Source organism: Poecilia reticulata, linkage group LG7, assembly GCF_000633615.1.
Source record: "Poecilia reticulata strain Guanapo linkage group LG7, Guppy_female_1.0+MT, whole genome shotgun sequence".
NCBI classification, from domain to species: Eukaryota; Metazoa; Chordata; class Actinopteri; order Cyprinodontiformes; family Poeciliidae; genus Poecilia; species Poecilia reticulata.
The window spans coordinates 26501132-26515563 of record NC_024337.1 but is presented as its reverse complement, the minus strand read 5'-3'; the positions used below and the strand labels follow the sequence as shown (position 1 = coordinate 26515563).

Below are 14432 nucleotides of genomic sequence, written 5' to 3'. Positions count from 1 at the left end.
TATATATATATATATATGTATAAAGACATATCTGAATCTAAATATATTTAGATTCAGATATGTCTTTTTTTTGTTGCTTTTTTCTTGCCACAATGCATTTTCCATGAATGAACAAATTTATTAAAAGGTGGACATTTCTGCAATTTAATACGACTACTTAACTAACTCAATAACATAAAATATTTTCCCCATACATTTATCCGAGTGGGATATGTTTATTTGTAGATAAAACAAACATCAATATCAAGAGGCAGAAATCATATTTGATATAAGATCAAATTTTATTAGCATTAGTGCATAATAATATAATGAAAAATTGACAAGACATATTTGTATTATTATTATTATTATTATTATTATTATTATTATTATTATTAGTAGTAGTAGTAGTAGTAGTAGTAGTAGTAGTAGTAGTAGTAGTAGTAGCAGCAGTATCAATAATAATAATAATAATAATAATAATAATAATAATAATAATAATAATAATAATAATAATAATGATAAGAGTAATAGTAATAGTAATAGTAATAATATCTAGGAAAAATAGCAATTGTAAATAAGAATATTTGACATTAGCCACACTCGGAATTGAATCGTCACTAGGCCTACTCTGTTGTAATGTGTACTCCAGCAGTCCAAAGTCTTCAAGAAGTGATTGGCAATCTGCATATTTATAGAGTGTAAAAGGTCTATAAACTCGCCCAGTGCTCCTTTCACATTTTACGATGATGCGCATAAAACATCAGTGACTCCACTATAACGTGTGTGGCATATTTGGACTGAAGGACCATATGAAGGCGTACGGAGCTTGAAACTGCATGTTTTCACTGTACACGCTGCTCGGCACCCCAAAGGTACCATTTTTTTGGACCTCGCCTTGTGAAAGATTTATTGCTGATCCTCGTTGTTTTTTATGCGGACAGTTAGTGGCTACCTATACTATTTATAATTTGGCTTTGTTATTTCCGTGTCACGGTGCGTCACAGGGCTTGATGGCACAAACATGTTAGCATGGCCTTGACTGGCTACTGACGGGAAAGTTTTTGCCTTAAAATTCATTATTTTACTTGCTATGTCAGCTATTGTCAAATGTTTCTTTAGATTTTGGGTTTTCATATTGCAAAACAGCATAGCAATCTTAGAGGGTATTGCTGACTCACGGAGGGTCATTAAAGGTCAATTATAATGCAAAAAGAATGGCATCTATATATGTTTCAAACCGGAAATCCTCGCGATCTTAAACACTCCTCAGCCTTTATATTCAATAAATTCAGACTGTAGTGGAAGTGAATCTTTTGAACCCCCTTCAACGTCTTTGGTCAACTTGTAACAAAGCTCTGCGGTGATAAACACAACATTGATCATATTTACAGCCTATTAGATTGTTGGGTTATGATTAGTGAATCTCCTCTCAAGGTGGATATACGTAGGGCCCACGTCTGACCGGTCACGGAAAGATAAAGGGGTGGGGGGGCTACAGAGGAGAGGAGGGGGCGGTTGGGTGGGAAGCTTGGGAAAAAAAGGAAAAAGAAAGAAAAGAGCAGTGTCTGTGACTGTGCCGCCAGCTTTAACACGTCCAAAGCGCATGCCATGTGCCGGGTTTGACTGTGCACGGATCGAAAGGGAAGAAGAAGAAGACGCTCACGACGCTAGAAATCCGATGAGAGGAACGGCTCAGAGAGAGTGAGCTGCCGTAGATTGTCCAAAGGGGCAGCGTTTCTCACAGTTCCGGTTTGTCTGTCTGTGTGTGCGCGCTGTGTGCGAGAGTTGGGACCCCAAACAAAAGGCTGCCATCATCCTACAGGATATCTTCAGCTTGCGAGAGAGGGAGAGAGAGAGAGAAAGACCGAATCTGCTTGATGCTTAACCGAACATGAGCTCCTATTTTGTTAACCCTCTTTTTTCTAAATACAAAGGCAGCGAGTCACTGGAGCCAACTTACTACGACTGCAGGTTCCCACAAAGCGTCGCCCGCAGCCACACGCTAGTTTACGGACCCGGTGCCGCTGCGCCGGGCTTCCAGCACCCGACTCATCATGTTCAGGACTTTTTCCACCACGGAACCACGGGGATCTCCAATCCGGGATACCAGCAGAACCCCTGCGCTCTGGCGTGCCACGGCGACGCGACTAAATTTTATGGATACGAAGCCCTTCCGAGGCAAACGCTTTATGGTGCCCAGCAAGACGCGAGCCTAGCGCAATACCCGGACTGTAAATCGTCGAGCAGCTCTAACCCCGGAGAAGGACAAGGCCACTTAAATCAAAACTCCTCTCCCAGTCTTATGTTTCCTTGGATGAGACCCCACGGTCAGAATCAAACAGCTATTGTTTTATTATTCCTCACTCTTGCTCTGTCTGTCTATTAGTGTATGTGTGTGTGCGCGTGTGTGTGTAGGTGCGTGTGTGTGTGTTTCTATGTATATGTGCATGTGCATGAAACGTATGCCCAAGTATAGGCTACTAGAGTATTTTTTAAAATAGTGTAATAAAATAAGTGAGGGAACATGATGGGGCAGATACAACCTGAGCTGCAGGCAGCTGTTCCTCTGCAGCACATGTCTATACAGGGCTTCTTTCAAACCGCTGAATATTACACATCCCAGCTCATAACAACTATGCTCTTTGAAGCCCAAGAATCGCTCACTTAGACTTTTCCACAAACTCTAACGGGGAGATGATGGGGTGATTGGCCACGTTCACCATCAGCATTCAAACAGACACTGTTATTCAATGTGTTTAGCCTTCATCTCGATCATGCAGAATCCTTGTACCCGTAGTCTTTAAAGGGTAATTTGACCCACAGGCCCACTGTGGCTCAGGCTCAAACTGGTCATAATCGTGAGAGCTTTGTGGGTAATGTAATTCCAATCATCATGGGCCATTCTGGTCAGGATATCAGGCTGCAGGAACTCCACAGAGATACAAACCTCATGCAGTTATGTTGCATCAGTTGAGAATCCCATCTGTCATTTTCTGGTCAAAGCTTCAGTGTGTGAGCGAAAATATGTGTGACAGGTTGATACTTATCTAAATTTGCATAGTGCATTGTATTAAGTTGTGCAAATGGAATTAATCTGGTAAAGCAGTTACATTTATACTGCTCTACACTTATAGATTTAAGAAGATGCTACATGTCTCTGCATATATCAATATATCTATATCTATCTGTATATATATATATATATATATATATATATATATATATRTGTGTGTGTGTGTGTGTGTGTGTGTGTGTGTGTGTGTGTGTGTATTGCTTGCTGAACACATACATGGTGGAGGGCTATTGCTTTCTGTTTGCTACTATTAACTCCTGAAAAGAGATTTTCCCCCCACAATTTCTAAGGAAATTCTGATTCAGCTCGATGAGTGTTTTCATTGGTATCCACCGTTTTTATTCATCAGAATGTTTTCAGTGCGTCAAGCTAACCTCTGACTTTATATCACCCAAGCCCCAGGCAGAAGGAACGGGAGACAAACCTACAGCCGCTACCAGACCCTCGAACTGGAGAAGGAGTTCCTCTTCAACCCTTATCTGACCCGCAAGAGGAGGATTGAGGTGTCCCATGCCCTGAGCCTCACCGAGCGTCAGGTGAAGATCTGGTTTCAGAACAGGAGGATGAAGTGGAAAAAGGAGAACAACAAAGACAAGTTTCCTGGTCAGAGAGGGGAGGCCGAAGCCGAGGCCGAGGAAGAGGGCAACGAGGACGGTGAAGGGGACGAGGGGGAAGAGAAAGAAGCGGAAGAGAAAGAAGAAACCAAGGAGTGATTTTTATGGTCCTTTTTATGGTTATATGGCTGGAAACGAGAGAAAAAAAATGAGAGAGGTCCCATAAACAGACGAAGAGCCACAAGGAGGCAGAGAGCGTCATTTTTATGACCACCCTTCCCATTTTGTCAAGAGGAAACAGGAATCCCACCAATATTGCTGTCATAAATAGACAGAATTCTCTTTCTCCCCCACTCGATTTTCCCAAAATGATCCCAACATTACCATTTCGAAGAAGCGATGCAAAGCTAGTAGAATTTTCGTTAATATTAGGACTCTCACCCATGCACAAAAATACAAGGGGCAAATTAAAAACGCATGTTAGATTGAAAATGGCTTTGTTTTCATAGTTTCTTTTTCTTCAAATTTGCTTTTCGTATCAAAGAAGTCAAAAGTAGAACGTGATCAATAACGCCGACTTGTTGTAAATAGATGCAAGAACCTTTCAGACTCGGAGCTATTAAGGAATCGTAGGTCCTGTAACTTCTTAGTGAGTGTTCAGACATCATCGCACTGTTACACCAGGCTGTAAATGACACATTTAGATTTGATTTTTACAAGGATTACTTTTAATTCCTTCTGATTTTTACGTGAACGGCGCGTAGCCATGATAGCTCCTCCAACAACCTTCGTTTTTCCTCGGATCACCAGGGAAATACAACTGTTTGAAATCCTTTGATGCTACCTATGTAAACCTGGGGGAAATTGCAATAGAGATTTCTGAATATAGAGATTTCATATGGTTTTTAATTTTTAAAGTGTTCTATATCAACCTTATATTATTAAGTTATGTGTGTAGCATTTACCCGAAATACAATAAACACTTGTTGAAGACAATTTTTCTTTTTTATTATTTCTTTTTGGAGTCTTGGGAAGACGATTTAGCTCAAAGCCAAGCGAACAAATTTATATGACTATTTTTTTTTTGTTTTTTTTGTTTTGGGAAATTGTACCGCAGCACTACCTAAAGCTCAGAGCTCTTTCCTCGCATCATTTCTTATATTCCACACATGCGTGGCATCGCTCTGATCTGACTGCAAGCTATTTTCCCCAACAACTAAAAACTGCCTACGACGCACATAGACTGCGTTTTAACGATACCTGCAACAATGACAAGAATTTTAAAGTTTTAGAAAGGGAACTTTTTGTTTGACTGTTCTGGTGATATAGAGTAGTTGTTTTTTTTTTTCTTTGCACTGAATATAATCTTTATGTACGTCTTGTTCTATATTGATGTTAACATAACAATATGCTCGTTTTCTTGTTGTTTCTCCTGTGAAAGACGGAATTGTGTGTTCCCTCATCCCCCGCCCCCCTCGCCATTGTTGATGTAAAATCACAAATAAACAAGATGGCTCACATTAATTTCTGGTTTTCATGCTTTTTTTATTTATTCTTTGTCACACAGCACGTTAATATCGTACAAGTATTAGCACACATTACAACGAGGAACCTTCATGAGTGTTAGAAAACTAAACTCATTTCCCATTGGCGCACCTCTTTGTTAGCGCCAATGAGACCCAGAGTTCTTGCACTTGGAATGGTGGCTCATTACAAATAATTAAATCATTTCAGTCAGCAGAGACTAAACATCTTGATGCCTTAATTATTCTTTTTTTCTGCTAATACTTTTCAACCTCTTGAACATTTGCGCATGCACGTTAAACATCCTCTTGGCCACACTAATTAAACTTTCCGGCACGTAACATAAAAATAAATAAATAAATCCACACCAGTCATGTGTCTGCAGATGCCTCAGTGTACCTTTTAAGGAAAATGACTGGGAATCCCTCTCACAGCATGCTTGTGCCCCACATCCCGAGCTGTATTTGATTCATCCTCTTAATAAGAAACTTCCTCTCTTCTGGGAGAACCGGAGACTTGTTTTTAATGAATCTTGAGAAGAGTAATGGCTGTTTCAGATGAGATGAACAAACATCTGACCTGTGATGTTAATAATCGCACTAAGTAATGGAAAAAGCAAAGAAAGATGGGGGACGGGGGCTTAAATCTGTCTGTACAGTGCAAGGTGTTTGCATGAAACCATACAAGGCGTGTTGGCTGAAGCTCCGGAGTGATGGAATCAAAGCTGAATCAAAGAGCAGTTGTCATCTTTCTCGCATCCGTGGTATTGAAAAAGAAATTTCAGCTTTGGGACACGAGATCTGGGTAAAGGCGAAGGACGAAAATGATTTCAATCAGCTGAAAATCTATGTTGCTCATTCGTCCAAGGGTCTTGCAGCAGAGGCTGCTGGGTATGTTGTTAGGCTCTTGTATACAGCGCCTTTATATTAGAAAAAAACTAAATTAGAATCTCACACCCATTTTCCACATTGTTTTTTTTATTTCAGATTCTTGTAATTCTTTAGTTAAATGGGACGTGTATTTTTTAATACAATCTCTCCTTACCGAAACGTGCTAAGTCGCGTTCTATGTACTATTTTATTTTTTTTATTGTGAGGCGTCTAAAAATATTTAAAGCCCCAGGAGTTGTGTGTTTTACACCTTTTCTGATTTCTTTCCACTCAATTACAACTTATTTGAATACAACCAAAACCTACACACGAGACAGTGTTGATGCAAATTCTAAAAATGTAAATATATGCTACGTGGACACAGACCGTTGTTTGGTCCCGTGAAGCAAGTTTTTTTTTCCGTTTAATTTTATTTCAGCTTTTATATTTTTTAGATGTTTTTAGGATTTTTTTTTCCTAAGGTGTGTAACAAAGTTTAATGCAGGAGGAGAAAAAATGATTCCGCTTTCCTATAAGTTATTTATTATTTGTCGAAATTTGTTATTCTTTTACTCTTAAATGTTCATTTTTTATATTTAGGTTAACCCTATCATGGCACGTTTAAAAAAATAGTAAATATTCAATTATTTTTGCTCATACTAAAAAGAAAAAGTATTTTCTTTTTCTTTCAGGCATCAAAACCCGAACGTGTACCTAGAACCTGATTTTCTAGTTGAGTAGGCTATAGCTTGACTTTTCTCTCACTTGGTTCAGCCTGAATCTTTTAATGCGAACAATGAGATTCGGCATATCTCCAGTTTGTCATTGCCCTTCATTGTGTCATTTCTTTCCCAAACCTCACGTAGGTTCATTTTTTACTTTTTTTCATTTTTGCTAACTTGAAAATCTAAACAAAAAATAATCCCGGTCGTGTCCCAAACCTGCAATGTACCCCAAAGCCAAATTGTCCTTCTATTTTGAACGTCACACTGTGTGTCCGTGTATTTCTCTCTCTGTCTCTCTCTCTCTCTTTTTTTTTTTTTTTTTTGAAGCAGAGCGTTATATTACCTATAAAGTTTAGTGTACCTGCAGTAAACTTTATTGGGGTGTAAAGACCCGACTCGCAAGGGCCTGCTCTTCTGCGGCGCAGAGGGGAGAACACGGCCTGCATCCGAGAATCCTGACAGAGAAGTTACCTCTGTTTTAGATGTGATGTTGCAGATGAAATCATAAGTGTCATTTTATTGTTGTGTCATTGAGAATAGAAGGAGATGGAATCTGTCTAAGCTTGTAGAATGGGTTTAATTTAAAGTATTAGCCTCATCTTGGTTTTGATTGCGCTCTTGTGTTTTGATGACTTTAGACGTGTCTGAGAAAAAAGCGGACCAACGATTGAGTTACCACACCGTTTACTAAATATTTTTTTCTAATTTATAAATGCTCAGGTTCATTGTTCACAAGAGTGACGTTGAAAATTTGCGCCATATTGTCAGGAGAAAAACAACAACAAAAAACCCTTTACATTACATTTTAGGGCTAAGATTGTCTGATATTTCACTTGCTTGCACCTTCACAGAACTGTGTGTATCACTCAGTCCACTCTGTAATTATTTTTGTTTTGGTATCCTTATTTATAGAGGACCTTGTTGATGTTGAATTTCTTATATCAGATGAACTTGGCTGTCAACCTAGTCAGAGATACCGTAAAGTTAAAACTGTTACAATAATACTAATAGAAATATTCCTTTCAAATCGCCTCCATCTATAAACCCCCCGCCCTTACACTCTCATTTTAATTATTTATTAATTTATTTTAGCTTTTGGGGGCACATCTTTGCACTTTGTCAGGCAGGGGAAGTGGCGGATTTTGTTCAAATTTCCGAAATGTAACTTAATGTGGAATATCAGCATAATTACGGTTCTTGTGGTGAGCGGCAGATTTTTGGTTTTGTCCTATCATAAAAAAGGGAAGTAAAAGATGGGTGCAAACATTCCTGGTTGTTAAAAGGAAGAAATTTACAGCTGAGTAATAAAAGTTTACGACTGAACCCTGGCTGCGATTGGCTGGAGCGAGCCACGTGGCCCAGGCTCTATGAACATGAACTTTATGCTGTTGTCTATTCTCTGCTCCTTCCCTTGTATCAGCGGCCGACTAAAATGCAAGGAGCGCAGACGCGTCTATTTCCCCCCCCCGTTAGTGTAAAAAACAAATCCAGCTCGGCCGTTTGGGGTGCGGCTGCGTGTCACATATTCACCCGATCTTCGCGACTTCCTGGCGGTTGGGATCTTCGGGACAGTCGCCGCCTATGCCAAGCCGCTGCCTGCGATGATCTCTCCCCCTCTTTCGCCACCCCCCTCCTCCTCCTCTGGAGGCAATAAAACCGCGACTGGGAAAGCAAAAAGAGCAAGCAAGCCTGCAAGAAAATACTTTCCCGGCAGACAGAGCTCCTTATCGACAAACAGAAGATGCGCGCTGTGCTGTTCTCGCCCCCCTCGCCACACTGACCCTACAACAGTTCTGGACCACAAACTATTAAGAGCCTTCCTCTCAGGTAGGATTGTACCCTTCTTCTTAATTTGCTTATCTTCATTTTTGTGTGTGTGTGTTGTTGCTGCTGCTGGCCTGAAACGGTGACTAATGAGAGAGCACACGTAAGATCATAGAAGTTGAAGGTGTCCATTCTGTGTGTAGTTGACCTGACCTGCAGATGCCCGGAGCGCTTGCCATGATACTCCTCGCTGGTGTGCGCACCTGCGTGTGGGTAAGCCTGCGGGCTGATCTTTTCAGCCGGCAGCATTTAAGAAGTGCAGTACCCGCTCTGTTGTGATAAACAGCTCCCTGATACTTAACTTTCTCATCACTCATAGGCCCTTCTGACCATGCACTGACGAATTACTCTCAGAGCTGGCTGAGCTCCCTTAAGTATTTCCTGCTCGTTCACTTTTTGCCACGGGTTTAGAGACTGACATCTATGAGCAACACCGGCCACGTTTATGTCATAAACGCACACATAAGCACATATGCATATGTATATAATGTGTGAATAGAAAAAAAAGAAAGGTCCCAGCAGTGCCCCCTAGTGACCTAAAGCGGATACATGCTAGGGCTTGTGTTGAGGTTTGTTGTTTACACCTACTGGTTTTCGGCGGAGGGTTACTGCGGATGTCAGCTGACCCAACTGATAGACCGCTGCCAGCATGTTGCTGCTCAGTCAGGCTTCTACAAAGGAGTGTCTCTCAGAGACTGATTTGTTGCTCTCGATTGTCCACATGGGAGATCTGCTCTTCTTTTTTGTGGTTTCTGTTTCGATTTTGAAAAAAACAACAACAAAAAAAACAAAAACAAAAAAAAAAGCAATGCAACATTTCTTGTCAGGCCACGCTCTGTGACAGAACCTATGACGACATTATAGTTATCATGGTAACCAATTCTGGTTACTAATTCTGTCATCGTTTGTGCTTCTTATGTTCTTATGGAGAATATGTTTGGTTATGTTTGGTCATCTAAACTGATTGTAAAAACAACAATAACAAAAATACAATTATCACAAGCATTTGAATAATAATAATAATAATAATAATAATAATAATAATAATAATAATAATAATAATAATAATAATAATAATAATAATAATAATAAAGTTGGAAATCACAACCTGTGTTTCTGAGTTGGCAGAGAATAGTTTAAACCAGACATCTCAATCAAAACTTACAGAAAAAAAAAAACAAATACAAAGAAGTATCGGCACCATCCATTTTAAGCAAAAATTGTTTTGGAAAGCCAAAGTCTACAATAAAATTTTCAATTATGTCTGAGCCGTATGCATATAAATACTCCCCTTATCCACAGAATAAAAGTATGTGCTTCAGAACAATAGACATGGCATGACCAATGAGGCAAAATGTCCTCTGAACATATTTCCAGACAGTTACATGACCTGGATGGTATACAAATTCGTCCAGTATACCTCAGTTCAATAATAATAATAATAATAATAATAATAATAATAATAATAATAATAATAATAATAATAATAATAATAATAATAAATATTTGGTAATTTTCTTGTTATAACAATACATAAAGTCTGTCTAACAGCGAGAACAAAGAGTGAACAATCTAATAATACAGATTATTAGATTGTTATAATACATAGTACAACAAGATTAGAGTTGTATTATTAAGTGTTATGTAAACAATGCACAAAGTCTAATTATTGAGAAAATACCTTAAACAGGATCTAAGCTAGCACAGCTTTTGCGTGCGTGTGAGTGAGTGTGTGCGTGAGAGTGTGTGTGTGTGTGTGTGGGAGAGAGGGTAAGAGAGAGGGAGAAAGAGACAGAGAGTACAGGAGGAGGGGCATTACTCAGGAGGGACATTTTTTAGAGCTGAAAACATTTGTTTTGTCTTTTTTTTTTTGAATGAGCTTTGAAAAATATATTTTCTCTTTGTTTTAATAACGTTTGTGAAACAAAACGTTGCGCTGTGTGATGAAGTGGCTTCGTGTGTTCCATTTTGCTGCTGCTGCTGCTGCTGCTCCTGCTGTGCTTCGCAGCACTTTCAAGCACGGAAATTATAATTTCTGGGAAAAGTCTCTGTAAATTCGTACAAGCTTACTGTTACACTTCGGGGTGGGTTTTTTTTTTTTTTTTTTTTTTGCTGTGAAACACTGCTGGTGCTGGTGCACTGGATCGTGTTCCGCTGCAGCCCCGGCGCTCCCTACAAAGACAGAGAGAAAGGAAGGCATTGCCATTTAATAGATGCAATTTGGTTTCATCTTAGTTTAAAATGAGAGGGAAAATGCACAGTCCATTGTTTAGCGGTGTAGATTTTTTTTTTTTTTTTTTTACGCAGAGATGGCTCGCGTAAAACTTCATGAAGTCATGAATCTGTCCGCGTCACCGCATTTAGAACCTCACTTTACAAATCCCGACAGGGCCCAAAATTTTGCCCCCGCTAATGGTCATAATTTATGACGTGTGGATCAACATGTGCTCATTGGGCAACAGCTTCCTGAGTGCTTAACGAGCATAAAGTCGAACACTTCCGGGCATTAATTGGACCGACCGGCCACGGCAAAGTGCTTATAGAGGAGCTTTACGTTGTTAGGATGAGAATAAGTCCTTATTAGACGCGAGGAGAGGGGAAACAGGAGAAAAGCATCAGGGCTGAGAGTTTGCTTCCATCGCTGTGTTTTTAATCATAGCTGATAATGTAGGAATTTTAAAGGTCCCGTGTAGCTAATGCTGAGTTATGCTGTGACGTTTGAAAGTTGGCTCTGTCTGCGAATGAGTAAAAGGAAAGCTTTAGGTTCTCTGATGTGGGGATGTGGGGGCGCGGGGGAGATATTAGGCCTGAAAAATTCAGGAAGCGATTATAGCCTAGGGTAAAAAAAAAAAAAAACTATAATAATAATAGATTAGTTTTGCTTACCATAACTAGTACAACCATGCACACACGCTAAGTTTCAAACATGCTTCCCAGAAGCAGTGAAATGGTCTCATGTCTTAGACATTGTATAACACAAAAGAGAAAAAACAAAAAAAAAAAAAAAACTATAATACTGTTGAACTTGGGTGAAAGTCGTCCTTTGTAGTCAGAATCAGCTGTTTAACATGTTTTATATATATGTGTAGCTTTATTTGGCAAAAATCAGACTTCTTTTGTCTAGTTAAAACAATTTGCATTGATTTTATTGCTCAGCATTTCCATCTACAATTTTACAAAAATACTGAATTGCAGTGAAGCAAAACTGATAACTTGACAATTTGGCTCAGATTTGCACACCACTCTGAGATTACATATTCATGGACAAACAGCAAAAGTAATGNAGCACGGAAATTATAATTTCTGGGAAAAGTCTCTGTAAATTCGTACAAGCTTACTGTTACACTTCGGGGTGGGTTTTTTTTTTTTTTTTTTTTTTGCTGTGAAACACTGCTGGTGCTGGTGCACTGGATCGTGTTCCGCTGCAGCCCCGGCGCTCCCTACAAAGACAGAGAGAAAGGAAGGCATTGCCATTTAATAGATGCAATTTGGTTTCATCTTAGTTTAAAATGAGAGGGAAAATGCACAGTCCATTGTTTAGCGGTGTAGATTTTTTTTTTTTTTTTTTTACGCAGAGATGGCTCGCGTAAAACTTCATGAAGTCATGAATCTGTCCGCGTCACCGCATTTAGAACCTCACTTTACAAATCCCGACAGGGCCCAAAATTTTGCCCCCGCTAATGGTCATAATTTATGACGTGTGGATCAACATGTGCTCATTGGGCAACAGCTTCCTGAGTGCTTAACGAGCATAAAGTCGAACACTTCCGGGCATTAATTGGACCGACCGGCCACGGCAAAGTGCTTATAGAGGAGCTTTACGTTGTTAGGATGAGAATAAGTCCTTATTAGACGCGAGGAGAGGGGAAACAGGAGAAAAGCATCAGGGCTGAGAGTTTGCTTCCATCGCTGTGTTTTTAATCATAGCTGATAATGTAGGAATTTTAAAGGTCCCGTGTAGCTAATGCTGAGTTATGCTGTGACGTTTGAAAGTTGGCTCTGTCTGCGAATGAGTAAAAGGAAAGCTTTAGGTTCTCTGATGTGGGGATGTGGGGGCGCGGGGGAGATATTAGGCCTGAAAAATTCAGGAAGCGATTATAGCCTAGGGTAAATAATAATAATAATAATAATAATAATAATAATAATAATAATAATAATAATAATAATAATAATAATAATAATAATAATACCACTCAATATGCATGACCACAAATTATCAGAACATCTTAAGGGATCTATCTTGTGAATTATGATCCAGGGGAAATTTATCAAAATTCTAACAACATAATGGACTAGACACTTTCCTACTCTTAGGCCATCTTTTCACATTTGAGTTCACTCCAAATGTGCCTTTAAAAAGTAAATCTCCCAAACGTGGACCAAACGGCGTCCTCCCGCCGTCCATCCCAAATGCGTGCATGTGATTTGCCTCACGGGCCGCAATAAAACACTAAAACTCTTGGGAAAGAATGACCTTTCTGATTCTACACACTGACACAACCTCTGCTGCATTCCAGTCCGCACATTGCCTCCACTGTTCGAGCCCTTTAATTTACAGCCTTCGACTCCATGGACCGGCGTGTTTTTCCTGTTTGTGTATGAGCAACAATGAGACAGGGAGGTTGGAGGGGAGGGGGGTGAGGAGAAGGTAGCGTGTGTAGAAAAAACCAAAATAGTCTCAGAAGGGATATTTCAGATTTTTTTTTTTTAAATATAGAACAATTTGATGGATTTTGTCATGTGTTAGAAATGGTAAATTTTGAGGCATATTTAGCATGTACTACACATTGAAAACAAAAACACTTCCAGTAAAAGCCAGAGAATCTAAGAGACGCAATCAACAACATAAATCCTATATTGTCATTATGTGTTCACTAATAACGAAAATTTGCTTGCTAGCTCTTGGCAAACGTCGTGATAACTCTGGTTGTGTGAGGGTGAAATATTATGATAGTTACATAAAAGCACGGATTTTCCTTTATTGTGTAGTTTTTAGTCCTGCTTTTTTAATTGCGAGACAATAATTTAAACTTTATTTGGTAAAGACATTCTCAAGAACAACATTTTCCGCAATTCCTAATTTCAACTGCATTTAACCTTACAACCGAGATACTTTCATTTATGCTAAAAATATTTATCAAACAAAGCAGGAATTGTGCTGCGCTGCATGGTGAGTTTTCTGTGTTTTGTTTGCCTCTCGTCTGTGTGATGCGCGGATGTCACATATGGTCATGAAAGGGTGAAGGGAAACTTTTATTGCTCCGTCCACTTCCTCCTCTTTTGTTGTCTTCTCTTTTTTATGGTCTTTTTAGGATTGCACCCCGTCTTCCACAGAAAACAACAGAACAACAGAACAAACAGGGCTGCACATTTCAGGCAACGCGTATTTATTTTTATTGGATAAGATCAATGAGCTGAACCAGCATGGCCGCTCCAGCCAGAGCGACTGGGCTAAAGCAGACGTTTTCAATAGCCTTATCGATTATTTTATTGGTATCAATTATGGCTCGTTGCAAAACGGAGGGATAATGCGGATTGTCGTTTCAAGTGCATGCATGCAAGTGTTTTTTTTTTTATTTGTATATTTTCCATTTAGTTTAAAAGCATTTAAATTGGGGGTCAATGAGATGCTAGTCAGACATAATGCTCTCTTAAAAAATACTCCGAATGATAATAAAACAGAAAATAAGCATTTTATCTTGCGTTGAATTGCGTTTTTTTAAACTATTTAAAAGCAGTCCATTTTACCCTAAAATAGCTTGAAGTTTTTCTCAAAACACCCTTCGAGTAATTCTCAAAGGCATAATTTGCTGCAAAGATAGTTATCAGTTAGTGTTTACTCCAGTGTGTGTGTGTGTGTGTGTGTGTGTGTGTGTGTGTG

The 14432-nt window shown here is 39.3% G+C and overlaps 1 protein-coding gene across 1 annotated transcript; it reads left to right on the top strand.

The window, feature by feature from the left end:
* The first annotated feature begins 1521 nt into the window (after positions 1–1521).
* hoxc8a (homeobox C8a) lies at positions 1522–5133 on the top strand. Its single transcript, XM_008413719.2, has 2 exons — positions 1522–2309; positions 3452–5133. The coding sequence occupies exons 1-2, from the start codon at positions 1874–1876 to the stop codon at positions 3766–3768; spliced, it is 753 nt and encodes a 250-aa protein (XP_008411941.1). The 5' UTR covers positions 1522–1873; the 3' UTR covers positions 3769–5133.
* Positions 5134–14432: the final 9299 nt, after the last annotated feature.

Coding starts and splice junctions, on each gene's coding strand:
- hoxc8a (XM_008413719.2), top strand. CDS start 1,874: ATGAGCTCCTATTTTGTTAACCCTCTTTTTTCTAAATACAAAGGCAGC. Junction 2,310..3,451: donor TCCTTGGATGAGACCCCACG/GTCAGAATCAAA, acceptor ATATCACCCAAG/CCCCAGGCAGAAGGAACGGG.